Source organism: Pempheris klunzingeri, chromosome 5, assembly GCF_042242105.1.
Source record: "Pempheris klunzingeri isolate RE-2024b chromosome 5, fPemKlu1.hap1, whole genome shotgun sequence".
Classification (NCBI taxonomy): domain Eukaryota; kingdom Metazoa; phylum Chordata; class Actinopteri; order Acropomatiformes; family Pempheridae; genus Pempheris; species Pempheris klunzingeri.
This window is the reverse complement of record NC_092016.1, coordinates 28,559,855-28,585,974: the sequence shown is the minus strand read 5'-3', so window position 1 is coordinate 28,585,974 and position 26,120 is coordinate 28,559,855. Positions and strand designations below refer to the sequence as shown.

General features: G+C 40.1%; 1 protein-coding gene across 1 annotated transcript in view; it reads left to right on the top strand.

Annotated features, from left to right (window-relative positions):
- The window catches only part of zfpm1 (zinc finger protein, FOG family member 1), a 92,379-nt gene extending 78,907 nt beyond the window's left edge, over positions 1-13,472 (top strand). Inside the window, exons 5-9 of the mRNA XM_070830259.1 lie at positions 4,606-4,708; positions 5,456-5,707; positions 6,442-6,675; positions 6,768-7,010; positions 7,243-13,472. Coding sequence (XP_070686360.1) covers positions 4,606-4,708; positions 5,456-5,707; positions 6,442-6,675; positions 6,768-7,010; positions 7,243-9,872 — 3,462 coding nt within the window. The 3' untranslated portion in view covers positions 9,873-13,472. The remainder of the gene's footprint in view (positions 1-4,605; positions 4,709-5,455; positions 5,708-6,441; positions 6,676-6,767; positions 7,011-7,242) is intronic.
- The last annotated feature ends 12,648 nt before the right edge of the window (positions 13,473-26,120 follow it).

Sequence of the window (26,120 nt, the reverse complement as noted above, 5' to 3'; positions counted from 1 at the left end):
ATACGTTTTATACTTTAATGTACCCCTCTCAGCAGGTTAGGCACAGCCACCTCACATTTGGTCCAAAAATTCCCAAGACATTGCTGATGCTAAACTGTGATGCTTTAAAATTTTCATCAAACGCTGTTGCCATGGTGATGTATTGTTTGCCGTGACCTTAAGCCTCTGGGGTCTGAGCCATGTCTTTGCTATTATTGGGGCCTCAATGTGTATAATTTACATGTGTAAATTCAGTACTGTGAGGCACAAGCAAGTAATTGATATCAACACAGCATGGGCTGTTTGAATATCTATGCTGCAGTGATATCACATACTATTATAGAAAGCTATAAGGCCAAGAAGTCAAAAGTCAGCCATGGCCAAATGCGCAAAGAAGTAGGAACACATCTTTACATAGCTCAGTGCACTTCAGATGGTTATCTTGACACCTTTACTCTCTGAAGGTCAATTCTGTTAGAGTAGATTTTCTACTCTTTCTGCAGACACAGTATAAATGTCATTAGTACGTTTGTAACTCAGCGATGCGCCATCTTGGCCTATTGCCGTGCTTTGTGCACAGACGACCACCTAATAATACGGCTTGTGATTGGAGAAGAGGTTTAACATGGCAGCCGGCGATTTCGTTCATCAAAACAGTGAAAAGTTGTCGTATAGTCTGCGTTAGATAAATAAGGACACAAAATATCAAATGATAGCTTTTGTTATTGTTCAGAAATAACAGCGTTTCCTCAGTGGATCATGGAGCGCCTGGTTTGTTTTTAACGGCGCTCTACATGTCAGTTTTTAGAGTGGGTCGCTACACACATAGTTACGGATATCATTAAAAGTATGAAGTGAGTGATTTTGCGATCGTGGGCGACTAACACGATCCCAGAGGGTTAACCCAACAGGAAGTCGGCCATTTTTAATTAACCCTTTAACCTTCTGCTCGACCATATGGTAGAGCACATTCTGACTCACTATATCTTATTGAAAAGCATGCTCTGCACTTTTTTAGTGTAACTACCTCAACCGAGTGGTAGAAATTGCTGAAACAGGTGGAATTAAGTAAAACATGTTTGTCAATAAGTTATAGTGAGTAATGTGCTCTATCATGTGGTCGAGCAGAAGGTTAAAGGGTTAAGTGTGAAATTTTGGTGCATTTTTGGCCACTTAATGGGTTTGTAAATTGACAAACTAGTCTGAGGGGGTTAATCAGATCCACCTCCAACTTGGGCACTGTGTAGAAAAACTCTCCCACAGATACTGTGTATTATGTTTCTTTTGTCCTGGAGGACAGTAAAATTCTGACTCAAACTCTTATTAAAAAACATGTTGAAAAACATGTTGAAAGGGCAAACTGACTTTTTAATATAAGTGTCATTAGTTCTCAAATAAGAAAACAGTGTGAGAGACTGTGTCACACTCACACTTAACTCAATGAGTCATAAATAATTACTTAATATTTCATCTTTTAAGGCAGAGCCTCTGTGTGATTCTCATTTTCTTGTGTGTGTGTGTGTGTGTGTGTGTGTTTTCTCCACTGGCATGCTACTGAGCTCTCCCCATTGCCCTATCATGGTGAATTCCAAAGCTGTGGCCGTGATGAATTAGTCTGAAACAAATTAGCAGTACTTACAGCTCAGACGGCTCCAGCATTGGGTTACAAATTAAAACAAAAGCAGCCGTATCTCCACATCAGCGCTAGTTCCCCATGAAATCCAATACGCTCTGCCTCAGTCTTCAATGTACAACAGACAGAGGCTTCCTTCCTTCTGTCCTTCCCTGCTCTCTTCTCACTGTCTTCCCAAATCATCCTACAGAAAATCCATCTATCTACGGCACAGGGTGGGACAACAAAATCCAAGTTGTTGTCCCGTTATGCTACACAAGAAAAACCAAGTTAAAATACCTTCAGGTATTAGAAGACTTAACTCTGCCTGGTGAAGGAAAGGGTTTCAGCCATGGTAAATGAACACCTTATGGCAGGGTTCAGACAATCACTGCAGTCTTTTTCATGTATCTGCACCAGTGATGTTATATGTTTGGCCCCATTAGTGTGTTCTTCTATTTGTAATGTAGCAGAATATCAAAAAGAATATTAATGATTTAAATAAAGGGAAGTTTTGCAATTTGAGCACCATATCAATGGTTTTGCATGGCATAGCCCACTTTCCTAATCTTTCTTAACTAGGAGGGAAACCAGGATTTTGGCAGTTTATTACAGATGGAAAGAATGGATAAGTGTGCAATGAGAATAGTCATCAGTCTGAGTAATTGTTTTTTGGCCACATAGATTAAATGTACCAGTTTGTATCAAGCAAACTTCCTGTTCTGGGCTCTCACTGCTTTCTAGTAGACATATATACAGTACAGCATACCGTCCACTACTTGCCAGTGATGGATCCCTAAATCACTCACTTTGAGGTTCATTTTTTCACATTTCAATGTCTTTAAATGCAGTCGTGTCGATAACACAATGAAGTAATCACTATGAAATTGCTACAAAACAAGCAACAACTTGTGAGTCAGGATTTGATGACCTCATTGGTCATGTTAGTTATATATATTATAATATATAATATTTGATTGTGAGATTATTTTTCCAGACAAGGAGTATCTATTGTTACATAGATAGACCTTTTTTTTTGAAGAGTGAAAACCAGACCTTTAAAAACCTTGAAACAAAAACCGGACTAAATAACACTTTCAGGCAAGAAAACATTCACACGGAATGGAGACACAACAAAAAGCCAGAGCCAAAATGAGAGACTTGGTATTAAAGATAACTCTTTATTGTGACAGGAGAAACACTTTACAAGTAGGATACACCATCATGTCAACTTTGACTCTTAATGACAGTAGCTGTAGCTGCTCTGTTGGCCTGTGAGGACTCTCTGCTCCAGTGCTGAGGGCATGCTGCCACCTGGTGAATCACCAAGAGACTGCATTAAAGACCGACTGACTGAACAACACTGTGCTGCCTTCTCACAGTGGGTTTGCACGGAAAGACATTCAAGCCATTTCATGGGCATGCATACATTTACTGTTTTATTCCCTCTTTTAAAAGTTGAATTATTGTATTCTATATGAGCTACGTGAAACAAAAACAATAGAATAGCTGAGCCATATCTTATCGTTTATAGAGGAAGAAAAGGAAAGTAGCTCCTTCTTTTTCACTTTTATCTTGGCATTTTACAGTTAGAAGAACAAAAGCACGGTATAAAGTATAGGAGCTGTGCATGTACCACTTTGATAGATGTCTTCGCAGTCATAGCCTTTGTTTTTCTTCTGTTTTTCACTTTGCCCTGCAGAGAAAAACTAGTGAGAAGATGGGTGGAACATTTAATACAGCGGAGTTGACATTTACAGTGCATCTGTTGAAAATAATGAGCATTAGAATTGCTCACACAAAGAGTGTGTGCGTGCTGTAAGAGTGTGTGCGTGCTGTAAGCGCGTGTGTGTGTGTGTGTGTGTGTGTGTGTGTGTGTGTGTGTGTGTGTGTGTGTGTGTGTGTGTGTGTGTGTGTGTGTGTGTGTGTGTGTGTGTGTGTGTTTGTAATGGAGACATAGGATAAGCCTTTGTCCTGACAGTGACTGTCAGAGGTAATGCTCCTGGAGCCTCATATGAACAAAGACAAGACTGTACTCAGGATACACTGATGTGTGTGTTTATCTGGGTGTTCTCTTTCTCCCTACCCACCACTCTATCTATCTAGCTATCTATCTATCTTTGTATCTATCTATCTATCTATCTACCTATCTATCTACCTATCTATCTATGTATCTATCTATCTATCATACCTCCACACACGCAGACACTGGATGTTGACTCTCCACTCTTTGTCCAGTGTATCCACTATGGATCTTATTATGGCAGTCGTCTGAATAGCAGCCTGTCAACCTCATCAGATCTCCTTTCTTTTCCTTTTCTTCTCTCAGTGTCTCCCAGGGTCTCTCTTCCTCTTTTATTCCTCTTCTCCTCTTTTCTTCTCTCTTCTCCTTTATTTTTATCCAGCTTTGTTCAGCCCGTGCTCCCCTCATTTCCTCATTTCCTTCTTGGGTTGTAATCATCCTCTGCTCACTGATGTTCCTTTTATAAATGGGTGTCTACCACTGGCCACACACTGAATAGTACTATGTGACTATGTATTCCCAATGGACAGCAATTAATGCTTGGTGTCTGGGATCATCTCATGCTCTCTCTACTATAACACAGCCCAGTTAAAGAAGACAACAAACACTCAAAGTCACATAGAATGCTTTTAAAGGGCATTTGGTTTTTCCTTTTTTCTTTTTTGAAGCAATGTGGGGGATATGAAGGGAGAGATGAAAAATGGTAAGGAGAGAGTGAATGACAGTGCAGGATGGTTAGCACTACACTCTGTATAGAGCTCAATCAGTTTACTATGAAAAGACTTTCAGACAGAGAGGATGTCGTGTGGTAAAAAACACATTTGATCACAGCTCCTTGTGTTTGTGAATTCAAGGTGGCATCTTCAATTTGTTTTTGTCTAATGAGAAAAAATATTTCAGAATTCATGATATAAAAGAGAGAAACTCATCATCAAGTTTGCCGCATGTTCGTTCCTCATCTCCTTCTTCTACTGTGTGTGTTTATGTACAGGACTCGAGATTGACCGTAATGTGTAAAGACCCAGACTGTTGGATAAGTCTGCTCCCCGTGACCTCCGACTCCTCAGCCTCCAACTGTTCCATCTACAGTCAAGGTTAGTTTGTCCATAGTACAACAGCGAACACCTCAAGCACCTAAATATGTTCATCTCTTTGTAATGTACAGTACATCCTTGTAAACAAGTCATTGTATCATTGTCATGTCTAAATCTATGCATCATCAGTTTTCCAGTAGTACTTTACTTTAACCCTCTATTTAATCAGCAGTGTAATGGTTTGTAATACACTATCACATCGTATTTGTCACTATAAATCTTCCTGTGAGCACCCTGTGAGGTGGAAGTTGGTGTATAAACTTATAATGAATGGTAATATATTCAAACACAATAATAACTCAATAATAATAAACATGTGTATTCATAGGATAACTTAGAATTAAAAGATTGCAGTATGTCATAAACCATTTAGTGATGTGTATTTACAGATGTTAAATCGGTAAGGTTTAAATGAAAGTGTCAAACGTTTCCCCTTGTTACTAACCGGTAACCATTTACTGAATAGGCCTTTTTCAGAGCAGACATTCTGACATGTCATAGCAAGAAAAGCACAGGTATAATTAACAAACTAAAATAATGATAGCCTAATTCCATTCAGGCGTGAAATGTCTTGGGTTTTGTTATTTTGAACTCGGTAGGACACTTTAGTAGAATGGAGCCATCATCATTGACATGAGTTCTACTTACATAAATCGTCACCAACCCAGGGACAACTTTCTTATTCTTTAGACCAAACAAATGTTATCCTTGTCAGTATACAATTGTGAGAGAAACCTTTGTTTTCAGGTGAGGAGTTGTTTTGTAAGGTGACCAGAGAGCTTGCGGCTGGTGAAAGGCTCCTGGCTTCCCTCTCCCCACCCCTGGGCTCCCCCTCCTCCTCCACGCTGGCTCAGCTCTCTCCTCCACTCAGCCTTGTCACCCAAAAACAACCTGTGGTGAAGGAGGAGCTGCTTTACCCAGCGGCGCTGCGCTCAGACATCCAGCTCCTCCCACAGCAAGCTGGCATGGCTGCCATTTTGGCTACTGCTGTTGTCAACAGTGAGTGTTTAAAGTGTTACAGTGCTGAGTGTATTGAAGGCATGAAAATATGTTTTGATTTGTCGGCAGTATAACTGTTATTTTGTGTTTAAAATATACAATAAGTAGGCTCTATTATGGTTGATTAAGATATCTATTAGAATTAGATGAATTGGAACTTAAATAATCTATATGGTACAAAGTGGTATCAAAGGATAATATAGTAAAATTGCAAAGAAGAAGGCAATTTCATTCAGAATGTACAAAACTATCAGCTATATGCCTTATAAAATATTATGTCCAATACAGTATCCCCTTCCAATCTTGCATTCTATACTTTTTTAGTCTTGTCAGCCTTTACAGCTTTTATCTAGGCATTATAATTCGGATCCCTGCAACATAAGCTGGTGCTTTTAAGGCATTGTGATCTACTAGCTTAAAGTTGCAATGTTCTCCTCAGCCACAAGATGACACTGCAGCTCCTTTTAACATCCAGCATCATTGCACAACTGCAGAATAGTTGCTCTCCTGTGATGCCTCCTGCTGCCACTTCTGTCGTTTATTGAGTTTATTGGCCGTGTGGTGTGCTGATGTCTGTGGCTGATGCCGAAACACACAAATAACTGAACATCACCACCTACAGAACAAGTCTCTAATTGATCTTTAGTGCTTTTCATCAAGTTGCTCAACCTGTACTTGTTTGTTTGTTTCTGTCTGGTCAACTAACTTTAAATTTATACTCTGCTGGTTATCAGAGGACATTTTTCCTTGCAAAGACTGTGGGATCTGGTACCGCAGTGAGAGGAACCTGCAGGCACACCTTATGTACTACTGCGCCAGCCGTCAGAAGCAGCCATCCACAGCCTCGTCCCCACCTCAAGACAAACCCAAGGAGTCCTACCCCAATGAACGCGTCTGCCCCTTCCCACAATGCAACAAGAGCTGCCCTAGTGCCAGCTCACTGGAGATCCACATGCGCACACACAGTGGTGAGAGTAACATTTGTATGTATAGCATAACATTGTAGACATAGAATTAGGTCATGTGGTAGGTGAACTTGCCCCTCTCTGTCCTTCTACAGGTGAGCGTCCATTTGTCTGTCTCATCTGTCTGTCAGCCTTCACCACTAAAGCAAACTGTGAGCGCCACCTTAAGGTGCACACAGACACACTGAACGGGGTGTGTCATGGCTGTGGCTTCGTTTCCACCACTAGGGACATCCTCTACAGCCACCTGGTCACAAGCCACATGGTTTGCCAGCCTGGCTCTCGTAGTGAGGTCTATTCTCCAGGGCCAGGCCTTCCCAAACTACCCTTGTCCACTGGTAAGTTCTACTTTTATTATGATAACTTGAGTTGTCTTTACTTGATGTGAATGTTAAGACAATATTGTAGTGTGTTCAAGACTGTTGATTAAGTTAAGATTCCCAGTTTTACAACTTCAGTTTGGATCAGACACATTGTTCGTAATCTGTCCATCTTTCTGAATCCATTCAAATGCACACTACTGTTAGTTAGTTACTGTCCCCGTTAACTAAACTTGACTATATTCATCAGGTCTTGGTCCAGGAGACTCTGGTGTGGTGCTGAAGTGTCAAGTTTGTGGCCACAATGCTGACTCTCCTGCTCAGCTTCAGCAGCATGTACGAACCCACCTAGAAGTTAGGGTCCCAGCTGAACGGAGCCCCACTCCTCGCCAAAGTATACCATCGTCAGTTGACCATCCCCAGCTCCAGCCTTCTCCTCCGGAGAGGGAGCCCCCAGCTTGCGTCCCTAAGCCAGACTCATCCAGCCCAGGTGCAAATGGTGGCGCAGCCACCCCTCAAGACTATGGTCCCTCAGATGCCCCAACCAGTGACCTAAAGATCAAACAGGAGCCTCATTCAGATTCTGAGATAGAAGACCAGCAAATGGAGATTAAGGAGGATGGAGAGGAGGAGAAGGTTGTTGGACAGGAGTGCGATCAAGACGCAAGAAAGATAACAAAGGAAGGACAAACTGTCACCTCTTCCTGCACGACAATGAACTCTCCGAAGAGTCCAGCCACCACAACTGTGAAGGCGGAACCAACTAGTCCAACACCAGGTTCTAGCCCTGAACATGTGGGAGGTACAGGATCAGGTCTTCCAGGAGGGGCAATATTCTTGCCTCAGTACATGTTTAACCCTGAAGCAGCCATTTTGCCTCAGGCCTCAGAAATACTGGCTAAAATGTCAGAGATGGTCCACAGCCGTCTGAAACAGGGCCAGACAGTTCCTCAGAACAACCCAGCAGCCTTCTTCCCCTCTGGACCCCCTGCACCTACAGCTGCGGCCACTCCACCTCACAAAGGAGCCACCTGCTTTGAGTGTGATATCACCTTTAACAACATTAACAACTTCTATGCACATAAGAGGCTGTACTGCTCCAGCAGGCACCATGGAGAAGGTGCAACTTCAGCTTCAGGTTTAGGCTCAACAAGAGATGGAGCGCCAGCCACGTTGCCGTCCAGCGAGGCACATGGGTCGTCTGCATCTCCTCAGGGTGGAGCAGCAAGTAGAGCGGCCTCTGCCTCTCCAACTGACTCTGACCCCGTTGCAGGGAGTGGAGCAACAGAATCCAAGAGGGCGGTGGAAGTGAAGATGGAAACCCCTCTGGGGAGAGAGGGAATATCGTCCTCTTCTGAAGGGGAAGGCGGCGGCGGAAGTGTGAAAGTAGGTAGTGGAGGAGGAAGAGCAAGCGAAGGCAGCCAGAGTCCTGCTAGTGGTTCTACAGAGGACCTAGACGATGATCCCAATAGAACCTTCTGTGAGGCCTGCAACATTCGCTTCAGCCGTCATGACAACTATACTGTTCACAAACGCTTCTACTGTGCATCACGCCATGACCCATCCAACCAGCGAGCTGTACACATGACCAAGGCAACCACTGCAGCAGCCTTTCTTCCCCAGCCCATCCGCACACGTAAGAGGAAGAAGATGTATGAGATTCACATGGCCAGAACTGAAGCCTTAGCTAACGCTGCTGCTGCTACTGCCACTGCTGCTGCCTCCGCCCCATCTCCTTCCGTTCTGGGCCTGGCCATGAAGCAAGAAATATCTCCCAGTGGGGGACCCAGTTCCAGCCCAGAGGCAGATGGCCCGATTGACCTGAGCAAGAGGCCCCGTCTGACAGAGGCTCCACAGCACAGCAGTAACAGTATTCTCCCTGCCCTGCCTCTAACAGACTACCACAAGTGCACGGCCTGCAGTATCAGCTTTAACAGCATTGAGAATTACCTGGCTCATAAAGCATACTATTGCCCTGCCACAACCCTACAGCCCCACACTTTGGAGCAGCTTCACAGGCTTAAGAGATCAGTCTCTACCTCTCCCAAAAGCAGGCCTCAGCAGGAGCGCCCAGATCTTCTGCATCCTACGGAGACTAAAGCTCTCCCTGCTGAGTGGGTTGCCCAAGCTCAAGGCACATCATCAAGTCCTCATCCCTCCGCCTTACCAGCCACTGATACCACGTCTCCGCCCCATATGACCACCACACTTGCAGCCACACCAGGAGCTGGAGCCAAAGGTGTAGGCGGTCAGGTGGTCTGCCCATACTGCCCCAATAGGCTCATCACTTGTGACCTGATGGAGCACTTCAAGGCTACCCACGGCCTGGTTTTAACCATTCAGCCACCCCAGGAGGCCCTACCCCAGCCATGCAGTGCAGCCAGCCGGAGCCCCAGCCTTAGTCCCAGGGATGGAGCTGCTGCAACCACATCCACCACCCCAACCAGCCAGTCCAAACTGGTCTCTCAAGTCCACAGAGACAGCATCAATGGACAGGCAAGGAGTGGTACAACTTCTCCTGTCTCCCCACTGATAAATGGCAGCCTTTTAGCTGGCAGTGGATCACCTTCAGCTCGCTCACCTCTGTCCGTGTCTCCACCAAGGGCTTCTTCTTTGACTTTATCCCCTGTGCCTGAGGTCCAGAGAGAGACGATTGGGTCATCCCACCTTCCAGACAAGGCCACCCCAACGGTGGCCTCCCATCCCGTCCCTACACATCAGCCTGACCCCTTTCCCGACCCCAAAACCATGGTGAACCCTGTCCAGAACGGTAATTCTCGCTTCTGTCGGCTGTGCAACATCAAGTTCAGCAGCCTCTCCACATTCATAGCCCATAAGAAATATTACTGCTCTTCCCACAGTGCTGAACATGTCAAGTGAGCATAGTAATTATCTCCTTCCTCTCGCTCTTCCCCTTCCTTTACCTTTCTGAGTAGAGGCTTTTCTTCCCTAAGTTCCAAGAAGCTCAGATGTCTCTACTCCTCTGCCAGTTCTCCCACATGGGTGCCAAAATAGCACTCAGCTGGCACGACACAAATGACAATGAATGACTGTTACTCACCTGGCAGGGCCTGATGTCCAGCTGTTCCAGAGCAGAAATTGCAGGTGGTGTTACTAATATATTACTGATATTTCTCCTCCTTTGGGTCAAAGTTTTTAAATACACTAAGAACTGAGACAGATGCTACCTGCACACTCTGGTGTGCCCTCGTCCCCTAGTTTGCTCTTTGTACCCCAGTCCCCAGTTAAGCATATACCACTCCCTGGTCTCACAGTGTGTTGCATTATGGGACGTTAAAAAGATCTATTCTAATAACCTCTTTTCTGTCTTGCTGGTGACCTAAGTTTAGAATGGCAATTATTAGATTCTGAGGTGAATGTTGGAGGCATTTCTGACTGATAATGATACAGTAATGATGATGCTGATTATAATGAATCTCTAGTCTTTTCCTGGGCTCTTAATGTTCCAAACCTAAATGGAGGAATCATTTCTCTTGTGTGGAAAAGACTTGATCATTGTTAATGGTTTTTTTTTGTTGTTTTTTTTATCTGTGCATAGTGTATGATGTCTGAAAAAAGTAATTCTATAAAGCTTTTGGTTTCAACACTGGCTCTTTTTTGCTTACAAGAAAACCTAAAGCGTTTTTAGCTGAAAGAGAAATATCCACTATCACATTGTTACTAATTACTGAAGGATAATATTTCAAAATGGACTTTTTGGATTTCTTTTCTTTCGTACATGCAATTATTTTTATTCTCTCTCTAAAATGCAAGGGAGAAAAATGTGAAATATTTATCTTTTATCTTTTAGTCCTCACTGATTTCATGTCAACAGAAAACTACCTACCTGGTGTCTGAGAATATTTGTATTTTTTATTTGTATATTTTTCATACTGTTGGAAGGAACTGTACTTTGGGTGTGTTGAAGTGTAAGTGTAGATATGTAATATCTTCTCACAATAATCACTGGGATCACATTGAACTTTGTTCTCATGTTAGCATTTGGTGTTCTGTTTATGTAACGTTATATTGATGGTGAGGTCTGAAAACCAGCGCTGTGTTCATTTTTATCCCGCCTTGTACCTTGTTGATAACACGATTAGATCAGAACCATTTCCTCACATACAGTTTTTCACATCAGCATTTCTGATACCGTTTCCTTCATACCTTTTGTGAGACTGATGAAGCCTCTCAGATTTTAGGGTATCAAAAAAATCAAAATTTTCAATCAAAATTCTATGCTGAGTTACCACACCCCGCAAAACATGACATTTAAGGACACACCGCTTTATGTTATTTTATTGCCATTTTATATTTTTACTGAGAGATACATAAAATACATCACTGCTTTGTGTCTAATACACATCTTAAAAGATGTCATTTTTCTTTTTAATGATTGTGTTTCTGTCCGGCAATGAAGGAATAGCAGGAAATAGTCACATCTTAGTGTAAACGCCTCTCACCGCACATATATAAGAACCACTTATTTGGACCCATGGTGTCTGCAAGGGAGGCTGTGCTCTGCCTCTCTCACTCTTTGTTTTCTCATTTCTGCACACATACTTGCACACACAGTTTACACCAGATGTTCCCATGATGCTACAGTGTTACTTAGAACTGTGAAATACTTTTCTTTCCAATAGTGATGCAGACTTACCAATATAAAGCACATCTTAAGGATAATAGAATGCCACAGTTATGACATTTTCAGCAGTGACAGCAGCTGTGAAAGTTTAATTGTTAATAAAAAAAATGTCTAACAGCAGCTGGTCCGACTGAAACCTACCAACAGAGGACAGCGGTAGCGATACACGTACATACCCCTGTCGAATGTTCATAGCGTTTGTCTGTTCCTAAAACTGGAAACAAAATGTAAAAGTGAAGGCATTTTAATATGATTCAAAATTTCTGGTTGATTTTCTGCTGTGCTGTGGTTTGGAGGAGCACTGTGCCAGACAGATCTTACTAGTAAATGTGCTGGTCTATCTATCTCAGTTCTTAAAAGGAAAGACAAGAAGCAGAAGAAAGTCATGTCTACGAATCACAAATTTAGGAACTGAGTACTCAAAAATCCATTGAACTTTCCCCCATTTAATTGCACTGTGTTGTATAAAAATGTGCTTAATGTTTTAGTTTTAGGGACTTTTGTATTTATGTTATACAGAACTTTGCTCCGTCCAAATGCATCATTGTTCTACCTAGGACTTTAACCTTCACACGAAACCTTTTTTTTCTTAATCAAAAACATATTTTGTTAATGATTCCTCTGATGTCTAGTCCACAATGGAGAAAATCACAATGAATGTTAAAACCTTTTTTTTTATATAGTTTTAATTTCATTTCAGTTCCACTACACTCTTGTCCAAACTATGCATGGGAAATAAAAAAGTTCTGAGAGACACTGATGAAGATTGTGGCTGTACTTCTTCCTAGTGGCTTCAGCTTGTTATTGTGAATGTCTATGCACGGCTTTCGTCATGAACCTGATTGGGAATCCTTGACATTTGGAGGTGCTGGATTCACTGTTGCTTATATGTAGTCACTCCAAAATGACCTCCTTTCATCAGAAAATGCTGTTACAGTTTGATAGGCTTGTGAAGAAAAGCTTAATGAATCATCAGCTTTCCTTTTAAAATATTGTGCGTAACGACACCTGTAAGAGGAAAAGCTTTCTGTACCCAGCCGGAGCTCCAAGGCTGCTCCAATCATTGACAAAGTGCACTGTCCAAACACTGGTGCCTCAGCGTGCATGAACACAGAATAAATGTATGCATATTTCCAACTGACTCTCACTTTATGTTTAACCCTTCAATTACTGTATGTGTATTAAGATCAGATCTCCCTGTACTCGTTTACTATACCTGTGGTCTGGCCACAGTTTCAACTCACATGCAACATTATACAAGTGTCATGAAACATTTATAGCATGAACTCACATAAGATAGGGGGACAGAAGATGCTGTAGTAAGCAGCAACAAACCAGACCTTTGTTAATAGTATTGGCAGTTCCAACACACACTCAGGTCTTCTAGACAAATTTGACTAATCTCAGTTTATCCAATTCATTCTCATCATGTCAACAGAACCATGCTAACATTTCAACCTAGTCGCTTTCATCAGAGCATGCAGGAAATAGGAAGTCATTTCACATAGGAGTCAGCAGGTGATTGGCTTAAAGGTTACATTGTTAAATTTTGAGGTCCCATAATCTTTTCTTGACAAAATGACAGAGAACAGATCAAATGATAAACTGCATATAATTAACTTTGGTTCAGTTATGTACATGTATATTTTTAAGTCAGCTCAGAGGAAACATTTGAGGCTGAAATGATCACTCGGTCCAGTAGGTGGCACTGTGCTGAGTGTTGAGATACAGTGCATTTCTCTCAGGGAGAATAGTTTTGGTAGGCTGCCCTCTGTTGGACCTGTCAAAGTGGTCCTGCGTGGCTCTGCAGCCATGATGGTGCTTTGTGTGATGAAATCTGGAAACCTAAACAAAATAAAGAAATCTGACAAAACTTGTCTTTGGTCTGTTTTCTTCAAGCTTTTGAATTGCAAGATGATCAAGTCTGATGCAGAGTCGAACAGAATCTATACAGGAGCTGATAAAGGAAAAATCATCAGCAGTACCTTTCACACATTAAGGGGATTAACAAGTGTTTGTCAGAAGTGCATGTGTTCAATCTGTAACAGATGAGGCATCAGTACAGATGTAACGATGTCCATTACAAGGCAATCCCCATTATTTTCCTGATCAGAAGAATACTTGTGGCCTTTGTGTGATTATGAGGGGTCTGAGCTAAAGTTGACGTATCAGCCTGTACTCTTACAAAAGCAATGTAAATAGGAAGAGGTTCAGATAAGGTGGAAGAGTTCAGGAAAGGTTCTCCAGCCACAGCTGCAAGTCTTAGAAAGACACAATATAAAAGGCAAATTGTCAGTTTGCAATCACAATATTCTATGGCCCTCTGTAATCATGTGTAATTACAATTTCCATTACACGTAGATCTATTGTTTGAGTGTCCTCTTTGTTTGTCTGACACATGCTTGTCCACAGGGGAACGTGAGCATAGCAGCACATAGGCCAAGATGTTAGCATGTTATGTTGACATGGACAAAATAAATTGGTGAAATCGTGAGTAATTGATTGCTCCCCCAACTGATGTGGTCTCTGACAATGTATGGAGATTCCCATAAGCTAGTCAGTACATACAGCAATTTAGGGGACACTGTCTTGCTCTCAACATGTGGGGAGAGAAAGTGAACCCAACTACAACCCACTGAGTCACAGCTGCATCATGACAACTGGTCCACATCTCAACAAGTTTCAGATGGAGTGCACATTCATAGTCCCAGACAATGTATTGTTGCATTTCCCACTTGTTTCAGTTTCTTTTCCCACAAGAAATGTTCTACGAACCAAAATGTATCACTAAAAGAAAGGTTTGACATGTGCGGTTCAGGAGTAATCAATAGCGCCAATTCATAACAAATGTTATCTCTCAAGACTTTTCATGTAGAGCAAGTCAAGACCAAAGTCTTGACATAACAGAGAGAGATCCAACAATTCAAATGTTTCAAAAGTAAGGCTTCTTGAATTCCCACATGGGAAGGAAAAACTTTCCTTTAACAAGAAGAAACCTCACATACAACCAGCTCAGAGGTGTGCGTCATTCTGTCTGGGGCCATGTTGGGTGTGGGTGGGAGAGAGAAAGAGAGGGGGAGAGGGATGGGAGAGAGGGAGGAGGAAATAGGGAGAGAGAGAGATGCACAGCAATGACAGGAATAATAGAAATTATATTAATGATAATAGGAATATCACGAATAATGCTTAGAATTAAAGATATCACTAATAATGGATAATTACTAATAATAGTAACAGCAGCAGTGGGAGCAGAGGCGCCGTCAAGGGGGGGCCAGGGGGGGCCGCGGCCACCCCTGAAAAATGCTTGGTCCCCCCAGTTCTGACAGGTCAAATTTCGGAAATTGTAACTACGTTGTCCGAGCGCAAGTGAAGGCAGCACTGCAGCAGCTGCTGCCTAAACTCAGAGACAAACAGTGGAAGTCATTTTCATCGGCAGCTGTTGAGACAAGCAGACTACCAACAGGTAAGTCAGTCAAACAGTACTTTAGAACTGGTAAACTGTGTCTGTGTCTCCTGCTGGCTGCTCTCCGTTACTGAGCATTTCATTGGGCTGTGGCGGCTGTGGCTCAGTGGTAGAGTGGGTCATCCCTCAATCAGAAGGTTGGGGGTTCGATCCCCACCTTCAGTATGTGAATTTATTTTCCTCCAAATTACATTCCTCCTGAGGATGTGATGTAAAGCGCTTTGAGTAGGTGAAATAACTAGAAAGGGTCTATACAAATACAGACCATTTACCATTAGCTTGTGTTAAGGCACCACCTTTGCTACGGTAATTTTCAGACAATGTGCGATGTGTGATGATGCAGGCCAAGATAACACCGCCGAGCAAACCCATAAACAAACAATAGTGCAACAGGGGTACTCATGTTATTACTGTTGGTTTTGCTGCTGCTATTTTAAGTAACTTATTGTCCTCATGTTTCATCACAGATATTTCCCAGTCAACATCAGAGGGCCCAAACAGCAGCATCTCAAGTTTTTCCCTCGTACTCTTCAAGGGGACAGAAGACGAGGCTTCAAGAAAGACTGGTACAGTGCTCACATGGCTAGAATCCTCTCAGAGCTGTGGTCAAATGTCTGCTGTCAAAGACAATGCTTTGTTTACATGTTTACAGCAGAATAAAGCTGTACTGAAAACAATCAAAGGCCTCTGTGTGGTGCTTTTAAACTTGAGTAGACTTGTTCCCTGTTACTGTTTAGTTCACTACATGAATGTACTCCGTAATAGTAAAGCTGTATAATACAACTACCCTATTAGAACAATGAATTTCCTCACTCATAAATAAACCAACACTTAATAAAACAGGCTCGTACTGTATTAGTCCATGTACATCTAAGTAACATTAACTGTAAAACTAGAAAGTATATGAGTACATGATTCCTTAACTCTCATACTGACATTGATTCTGACTAGCCTCAATACTTACAACAGCTTTTCTTCTTGAAATTCCGTTATTGTTTTTTGTTTTGGTGTGCCACCCCAGGATTTTCACTGGCCCTATCTGTGCCCCCTGTGAAAAATTTCTGGGGGCTCCACTGAGTGGGAGTCACACAGTCCTTGAAATTAGTTTTCTGCGGAAGCCAAAGGACATATCCTGATCCAACAGAACTCCTGCATGCCTTCCAGTGGTGCTGGAGGCCAATCCAGAGAAATAAGATCTAGAGGAGCTATATCATTAGAAAATGTGTCTCCAAGGTGTTTGGGACCAAGAACAATAACTTCAGTTATAACCTGATTTCAGCAGCAGAAAATTTCTGGTAATCCATCACTTAAGGGAAGCTTAGAGTTTAGTCAAATAATTGGTTTCACCTGGCTTTATGGATAAGTAAACTGGGTGTCATCTGCATAACAGCGAAAATATTCTGGATATTAAAATGTAAGTCTATCAGTCCATGGTAACATATTTCACCTCCTGTGTCCAAAATAGACTTAGAATGGTGAGAGAAAGCCAAAATGGACACTGTTGAATACAGACAAATTATCTTAAGAAACTTCATCCAACTAATGTAATTCAACATCTTTAACTATTCTGAGTGTTTTCTGCGCAGAAATGTAAGTCTATTAGTCCATGGTAACATATTTCACCTCCTGTGTCCAAGATAGACTTAGAATGGTGAGAGAAAGCCAAAATGGACACTGTTGAATACAAACAAATCATCTTAAGAAACTTCATCCAACTAATGTGATTCATCATCTTTAACTATTCTGAGTGTTTTCTGGGCAGAAATGTAAGTCTATCAGTCCATGGTAACATTTCACCTCCTGTGTCCAAGATAGACTTAGAATGGTGAGAGAAAGCCAAAATGGACACTGTTGAATACAGACAAATTATCTTAAGAAACTTCATCCAACTAATGTGATTCATCATCTTTAACTATTCTGAGTGTTTTCTGGGCAGAAATGTAAGTCTATCAGTCCATGGTAACATAATTCACCTCCTGTGTCCAAGATAGACTTAGAATGGTGAGAGAAAGCCAAAATGGACACTGTTGAATACAGACAAATAATCTTAAGAAACTTCATCCAACTAATGTGATTCATCATCTTTAACTATTCTGAGTGTTTTCTGGGCAGAAATGTAAGTCTATCAGTCCATGGTAACATATTTCACTTCCTGTGTCCAAGATAGACTTAGAATGGTGAGAGAAAGCCAAAATGGACACTGTTGAAAACAGACAAATTATCTTAAGAAACTTCATCTTACTAATGTAATTCAACATCTTTAACTATTCTGAGTGTTTTCTGCGCAGAAATGTAAGTCTATCAGTCCATGGTAACATTTCACCTCCTGTGTCCAAGATAGACTTAGAATGGTGAGAGAAAGCCAAAATGGACACTGTTGAATACAGACAAATTATCTTAAGAAACTTCATCCAACTAATGTGATTCATCATCTTTAACTATTCTGAGTGTTTTCTGGGCAGAAATGTAAGTCTATCAGTCCATGGTAACATTTCACCTCCTGTGTCCAAGATAGACTTAGAATGGTGAGAGAAAGCCAAAATGGACACTGTTGAATACAGACAAATTATCTTAAGAAACTTCATCCAACTAATGTGATTCATCATCTTTAACTATTCTGAGTGTTTTCTGGGCAGAAATGTAAGTCTATCAGTCCATGGTAACATAATTCACCTCCTGTGTCCAAGATAGACTTAGAATGGTGAGAGAAAGCCAAAATGGACACTGTTGAATACAGACAAATAATCTTAAGAAACTTCATCCAACTAATGTGATTCATCATCTTTAACTATTCTGAGTGTTTTCTGGGCAGAAATGTAAGTCTATCAGTCCATGGTAACATATTTCACTTCCTGTGTCCAAGATAGACTTAGAATGGTGAGAGAAAGCCAAAATGGACACTGTTGAAAACAGACAAATTATCTTAAGAAACTTCATCTTACTAATGTAATTCAACATCTTTAACTATTCTGAGTGTTTTCTGCGCAGAAATGTAAGTCTATCAGTCCATGGTAACATATTTCACCTTGTGTCCAAGATAGACTTAGAATGGTGAGAGAAAGCCAAAATGGACACTGTTGAATACAAACAAATCATCTTAAGAAACTTCATCCAACTAATGTGATTCATCATCTTTAACTATTCTGAGTGTTTTCTGCGCAGAAATGTAAGTCTATCAGTCCATGGTAACATTTCACCTCCTGTGTCCAAGATAGACTTAGAATGGTGAGAGAAAGCCCAAATGGACACTGTTGAATACAGACAAATAATCTTAAGAAACTTCATCCAACTAATGTGATTCATCATCTTTAACTATTCTGAGTGTTTTCTGGGCAGAAATGTAAGTCTATCAGTCCATGGTAACATATTTCACTTCCTGTGTCCAAGATAGACTTAGAATGGTGAGAGAAAGCCAAAATGGACACTGTTGAAAACAGACAAATTATCTTAAGAAACTTCATCTTACTAATGTAATTCAACATCTTTAACTATTCTGAGTGTTTTCTGCGCAGAAATGTAAGTCTATCAGTCCATGGTAACATATTTCACCTCCTGTGTCCAAGATAGACTTAGAATGGTGAGAGAAAGCCAAAATGGACACTGTTGAAAACAGACAAATTATCTTAAGAAACTTCATCTTACTAATGTGATTCAACATCTTTAACTATTCTGAGTGTTTCCTGTACAGAAGTTCAGGTTTGCCAGCCCCTGGAAAGATAATTCACCTCCTGTGTCCAAGATAGACTTAGAATGGTGAGAGAAAGCCAAAATGGACACTGTTGAAAACAGACAAATTATCTTAAGAAACTTCATCTTACTAATGTGATTCAACATCTTTAACTATTCTGAGTGTTTTCTGCGCAGAAATGTAAGTCTATCAGTCCATGGTAACATTTCACCTCCTGTGTCCAAGATAGACTTAGAATGGTGAGAGAAAGCCCAAATGGACACTGTTGAATACAGACAAATAATCTTAAGAAACTTCATCCAACTAATGTGATTCATCATCTTTAACTATTCTGAGTGTTTTCTGGGCAGAAATGTAAGTCTATCAGTCCATGGTAACATATTTCACTTCCTGTGTCCAAGATAGACTTAGAATGGTGAGAGAAAGCCAAAATGGACACTGTTGAAAACAGACAAATTATCTTAAGAAACTTCATCTTACTAATGTAATTCAACATCTTTAACTATTCTGAGTGTTTTCTGCGCAGAAATGTAAGTCTATCAGTCCATGGTAACATATTTCACCTCCTGTGTCCAAGATAGACTTAGAATGGTGAGAGAAAGCCAAAATGGACACTGTTGAAAACAGACAAATTATCTTAAGAAACTTCATCTTACTAATGTGATTCAACATCTTTAACTATTCTGAGTGTTTCCTGTACAGAAGTTCAGGTTTGCCAGCCCCTGTAAAGATAATTCACCTCCTGTGTCCAAGATAGACTTAGAATGGTGAGAGAAAGCCAAAATGGACACTGTTGAATACAGACAAATTATCTTAAGAAACTTCATCCAACTAATGTGATTCATCATCTTTAACTATTCTGAGTGTTTTCTGGGCAGAAATGTAAGTCTATCAGTCCATGGTAACATATTTCACCTCCTGTGTCCAAGATAGACTTAGAATGGTGAGAGAAAGCCAAAATGGACACTGTTGAAAACAGACAAATTATCTTAAGAAACTTCATCTTACTAATGTAATTCAACATCTTTAACTATTCTGAGTGTTTCCTGTACAGAAGTTCAGGTTTGCCAGCCCCTGTAAAGATAATTCACCTCCTGTGTCCAAGATAGACTTAGAATGGTGAGAGAAAGCCAAAATGGACACTGTTGAAAACAGACAAATTATCTTAAGAAACTTCATCTTACTAATGTAATTCAACATCTTTAACTATTCTGAGTGTTTTCTGCGCAGAAATGTAAGTCTATCAGTCCATGGTAACATATTTCACCTCCTGTGTCCAAGATAGACTTAGAATGGTGAGAGAAAGCCAAAATGGACACTGTTGAAAACAGACAAATTATCTTAAGAAACTTCATCTTACTAATGTAATTCAACATCTTTAACTATTCTGAGTGTTTCCTGTACAGAAGTTCAGGTTTGCCAGCCCCTGTAAAGATAATTCACCTCCTGTGTCCAAGATAGACTTAGAATGGTGAGAGAAAGCCAAAATGGACACTGTTGAATACAGACAAATTATCTTAAGAAACTTCATCTTACTAATGTAATTCAACATCTTTAACTATTCTGAGTGTTTTCTGGGAAGAAATGTAAGTCTATCAGTCCATGGTAACATATTTCACCTCCTGTGTCCAAGATAGACTTAGAATGGTGAGAGAAAGCCAAAATGGACACTGTTGAATACAAACAAATTATCTTAAGAAACTTCATCCAACTAATGTGATTCATCATCTTTAACTATTCTGAGTGTTTTCTGGGCAGAAATGTAAGTCTATCAGTCCATGGTAACATTTCACCTCCTGTGTCCAAGATAGACTTAGAATGGTGAGAGAAAGCCCAAATGGACACTGTTGAATACAGACAAATTATCTTAAGAAACTTCATCCAACTAATGTGATTCATCATCTTTAACTATTCTGAGTGTTTTCTGGGCAGAAATGTAAGTCTATCAGTCCATGGTAACATATTTCACCTCCTGTGTCCAAGATAGACTTAGAATGGTGAGAGAAAGCCAAAATGGACACTGTTGAAAACAGACAAATTATCTTAAGAAACTTCATCTTACTAATGTAATTCAACATCTTTAACTATTCTGAGTGTTTCCTGTACAGAAGTTCAGGTTTGCCAGCCCCTGGAAAGATAATTCACCTCCTGTGTCCAAGATAGACTTAGAATGGTGAGAGAAAGCCAAAATGGACACTGTTGAATACAAACAAATTATCTTAAGAAACTTCATCCAACTAATGTGATTCATCATCTTTAACTATTCTGAGTGTTTTCTGGGCAGAAATGTAAGTCTATCAGTCCATGGTAACATATTTCACCTCCTGTGTCCAAGATAGACTTAGAATGGTGAGAGAAAGCCAAAATGGACACTGTTGAATACAGACAAATTATCTTAAGAAACTTCATCCAACTAATGTGATTCATCATCTTTAACTATTCTGAGTGTTTTCTGGGCAGAAATGTAAGTCTATCAGTCCATGGTAACATATTTCACCTCCTGTGTCCAAAATAGGCTTAGAATGGTGAGAGAAAGCCAAAATGGACACTGTTGAATACAGACAAATTATCTTAAGAAACTTCATCCAACTAATGTGATTCATCATCTTTAACTATTCTGAGTGTTTTCTGGGCAGAAATGTAAGTCTATCAGTCCATGGTAACATTTCACCTCCTGTGTCCAAGATAGACTTAGAATGGTGAGAGAAAGCCCAAATGGACACTGTTGAATACAGACAAATTATCTTAAGAAACTTCATCCAACTAATGTGATTCATCATCTTTAACTATTCTGAGTGTTTTCTGGGCAGAAATGTAAGTCTATCAGTCCATGGTAACATATTTCACCTCCTGTGTCCAAGATAGACTTAGAATGGTGAGAGAAAGCCAAAATGGACACTGTTGAAAACAGACAAATTATCTTAAGAAACTTCATCTTACTAATGTAATTCAACATCTTTAACTATTCTGAGTGTTTCCTGTACAGAAGTTCAGGTTTGCCAGCCCCTGGAAAGATAATTCACCTCCTGTGTCCAAGATAGACTTAGAATGGTGAGAGAAAGCCAAAATGGACACTGTTGAATACAAACAAATTATCTTAAGAAACTTCATCCAACTAATGTGATTCATCATCTTTAACTATTCTGAGTGTTTTCTGGGCAGAAATGTAAGTCTATCAGTCCATGGTAACATATTTCACCTCCTGTGTCCAAGATAGACTTAGAATGGTGAGAGAAAGCCAAAATGGACACTGTTGAATACAGACAAATTATCTTAAGAAACTTCATCCAACTAATGTGATTCATCATCTTTAACTATTCTGAGTGTTTTCTGGGCAGAAATGTAAGTCTATCAGTCCATGGTAACATATTTCACCTCCTGTGTCCAAAATAGGCTTAGAATGGTGAGAGAAAGCCAAAATGGACACTGTTGAATACAGACAAATTATCTTAAGAAACTTCATCCAACTAATGTGATTCATCATCTTTAACTATTCTGAGTGTTTTCTGGGCAGAAATGTAAGTGTATCAGTCCATGGTAACATATTTCACCTCCTGTGTCCAAGATAGACTTAGAATGGTGAGAGAAAGCCAAAATGGACACTGTTGAAAAGAGACAAATTATCTTAAGAAACTTCATCTTACTAATGTAATTCAACATCTTTAACTATTCTGAGTGTTTCCTGTACAGAAGTTCAGGTTTGCCAGCCCCTGTAAAGATAATTCACCTCCTGTGTCCAAGATAGACTTAGAATGGTGAGAGAAAGCCAAAATGGACACTGTTGAATGCAGACAAATTATCTTAAGAAACTTCATCCAACTACTGTAATTCATCATCTTGAACTATTCTGAGTGTTTTCTGGGCGGAAATGTAAGTTTATCAGTCCATGGTAACACATTTCACCTCCTGTGTCTAAAATAGGCTTAGAATGGTGAGAGAAAGCCAAAATGGACACTGTTGAATACAGACAAATTATCTTAAGAAACTTCATCCAACTACTGTAATTCATCATCTTGAACTATTCTGAGTGTTTTCTGGGCGGAAATGTAAGTCTATCAGTCCATGGTAACACATTTCACCTCCTGTGTCTAAAATAGGCTTAGAATGGTGGGAGAAAGCCAAAATGGACACTGTTGAATACAGACAAATTATTTTAAGAAACTTCATCCAACTACTGTAATTCATCATCTTGAACTATTCTGAGTGTTTCCTGTACAGAAGTTCAGGTTTGCCAGCCCCTGGAAAGACAATTCACCTCCTGTGTCTAAAATAGGCCTAAGAATGGTGGGAGAAAGCCAAAATGGACACTGTTGAATACAGACAAATTATCTTAAGAAACTTGATCTTACTAATGTAATTTATCATCTTTAACTATTCTGAGTGTTTTCTGGGCGGAAATGTAAGTCTATCAGTCCATGGTAACACATTTCACCTCCTGTGTCTAAAATAGGCTTAGAATGGTGAGAGAAAGCCAAAATGGACACTGTTGAATACAGACAAATTATCTTAAGAAACTTGATCTTACTAATGTAATTCATCATCTTTAACTATTCTGAGTGTTTTATGGGCGGAAATGTAAGTCTATCAGTCCATGGTAACACATTTCACCTCCTGTGTCTAAAATAGGCTTAGAATGGTGAGAGAAAGCCAAAATGGACACTGTTGAATACAGACAAATTATCTTAAGAAACTTCATCTTACTAATGTAATTCATCATCTTGAACTATTCTGAGTGTTTCCTGTACAGAAGTTCAGGTTTGCCAGCCCCTGAAAAGACATTTCACCTCCTGTGTCTAAAATAGGCTTAGAATGGTGAGAGAAAGCCAAAATGGACACTGTTGAATACACACAAATTATCTTAAGAAACTTCATCCAACTACTGTAATTCATCATCTTGAACTATTCTGAGTGTTTTCTGGGCGGAAATGTAAGTCTTTCAGTCCATGGTAACACATTTCACCTCCTGTGTCTAAAATAGGCTTAGAATGGTGAGAGAAAGCCAAAATGGACACTGTTGAATACAGACAAATTATCTTAAGAAACGTCATCCAACTACTGTAATTCATCATCTTGAACTATTCTGAGTGTCTCCTGTACAGAAGTTCAGGTTTGCCAGCCCCTGGAAAGACAATTCACCTCCTGTGTCTAAAATAGGCTTAGAATGGTGAGAGAAAGCCAAGATGGACACTGTTGAATACAGACAAATTATCTTAAGAAACTTCATCCAACTACTGTAATTCATCATCTTGAACTATTCTGAGTGTTTCCTGTACAGAAGTTCAGGTTTGCCAGCCCCTCGAAAGACAATTCACCTCCTGTGTCTAAAATAGGCTTAGAATGGTGGGAGAAAGCCAAAATGGACACTGTTGAATACAGACAAATTATCTTAAGAAACTTGATCTTACTAATGTAATTCATCATCTTTAACTATTCTGAGTGTTTTCTGGGCGGAAATGTAAGTTTATCAGTCCATGGTAACACATTTCACCTCCTGTGTCTAAAATAGGCTTAGAATGGTGAGAGAAAGCCAAAATGGACACTGTTGAATACAGACAAATTATCTTAAGAAACTTCATCCAACTACTGTAATTCATCATCTTGAACTATTCTGAGTGTTTTCTGGGCGGAAATGTAAGTCTATCAGTCCATGGTAACACATTTCACCTCCTGTGTCTAAAATAGGCTTAGAATGGTGGGAGAAAGCCAAAATGGACACTGTTGAATACAGACAAATTATTTTAAGAAACTTCATCCAACTACTGTAATTCATCATCTTGAACTATTCTGAGTGTTTCCTGTACAGAAGTTCAGGTTTGCCAGCCCCTGGAAAGACAATTCACCTCCTGTGTCTAAAATAGGCCTAAGAATGGTGGGAGAAAGCCAAAATGGACACTGTTGAATACAGACAAATTATCTTAAGAAACTTGATCTTACTAATGTAATTTATCATCTTTAACTATTCTGAGTGTTTTCTGGGCGGAAATGTAAGTCTATCAGTCCATGGTAACACATTTCACCTCCTGTGTCTAAAATAGGCTTAGAATGGTGAGAGAAAGCCAAAATGGACACTGTTGAATACAGACAAATTATCTTAAGAAACTTGATCTTACTAATGTAATTCATCATCTTTAACTATTCTGAGTGTTTTATGGGCGGAAATGTAAGTCTATCAGTCCATGGTAACACATTTCACCTCCTGTGTCTAAAATAGGCTTAGAATGGTGAGAGAAAGCCAAAATGGACACTGTTGAATACAGACAAATTATCTTAAGAAACTTCATCTTACTAATGTAATTCATCATCTTGAACTATTCTGAGTGTTTCCTGTACAGAAGTTCAGGTTTGCCAGCCCCTGAAAAGACATTTCACCTCCTGTGTCTAAAATAGGCTTAGAATGGTGAGAGAAAGCCAAAATGGACACTGTTGAATACACACAAATTATCTTAAGAAACTTCATCCAACTACTGTAATTCATCATCTTGAACTATTCTGAGTGTTTTCTGGGCGGAAATGTAAGTCTTTCAGTCCATGGTAACACATTTCACCTCCTGTGTCTAAAATAGGCTTAGAATGGTGAGAGAAAGCCAAAATGGACACTGTTGAATACAGACAAATTATCTTAAGAAACGTCATCCAACTACTGTTATTCATCATCTTGAACTATTCTGAGTGTTTCCTGTACAGAAGTTCAGGTTTGCCAGCCCCTGGAAAGACAATTCACCTCCTGTGTCTAAAATAGGCTTAGAATGGTGGGAGAAAGCCAAAATGGACACTGTTGAATACAGACAAATTATCTTAAGAAACTTGATCTTACTAATGTAATTCATCATCTTTAACTATTCTGGGTGTTTTCTGGGCGGAAATGTAAGTCTATCAGTCCATGGTAACACATTTCACCTCCTGTGTCTTAAATAGGCTTAGAATGGTGAGAGAAAGCCAAAATGGACACTGTTGAATACAGACAAATTATCTTAAGAAACGTCATCCAACTACTGTTATTCATCATCTTGAACTATTCTGAGTGTTTCCTGTACAGAAGTTCAGGTTTGCCAGCCCCTGGAAAGACAATTCACCTCCTGTGTCTAAAATAGGCTTAGAATGGTGGGAGAAAGCCAAAATGGACACTGTTGAATACAGACAAATTATCTTAAGAAACTTGATCTTACTAATGTAATTCATCATCTTTAACTATTCTGGGTGTTTTCTGGGCGGAAATGTAAGTCTATCAGTCCATGGTAACACATTTCACCTCCTGTGTCTTAAATAGGCTTAGAATGGTGAGAGAAAGCCAAAATGGACACTGTTGAATACAGACAAATTATCTTAAGAAAC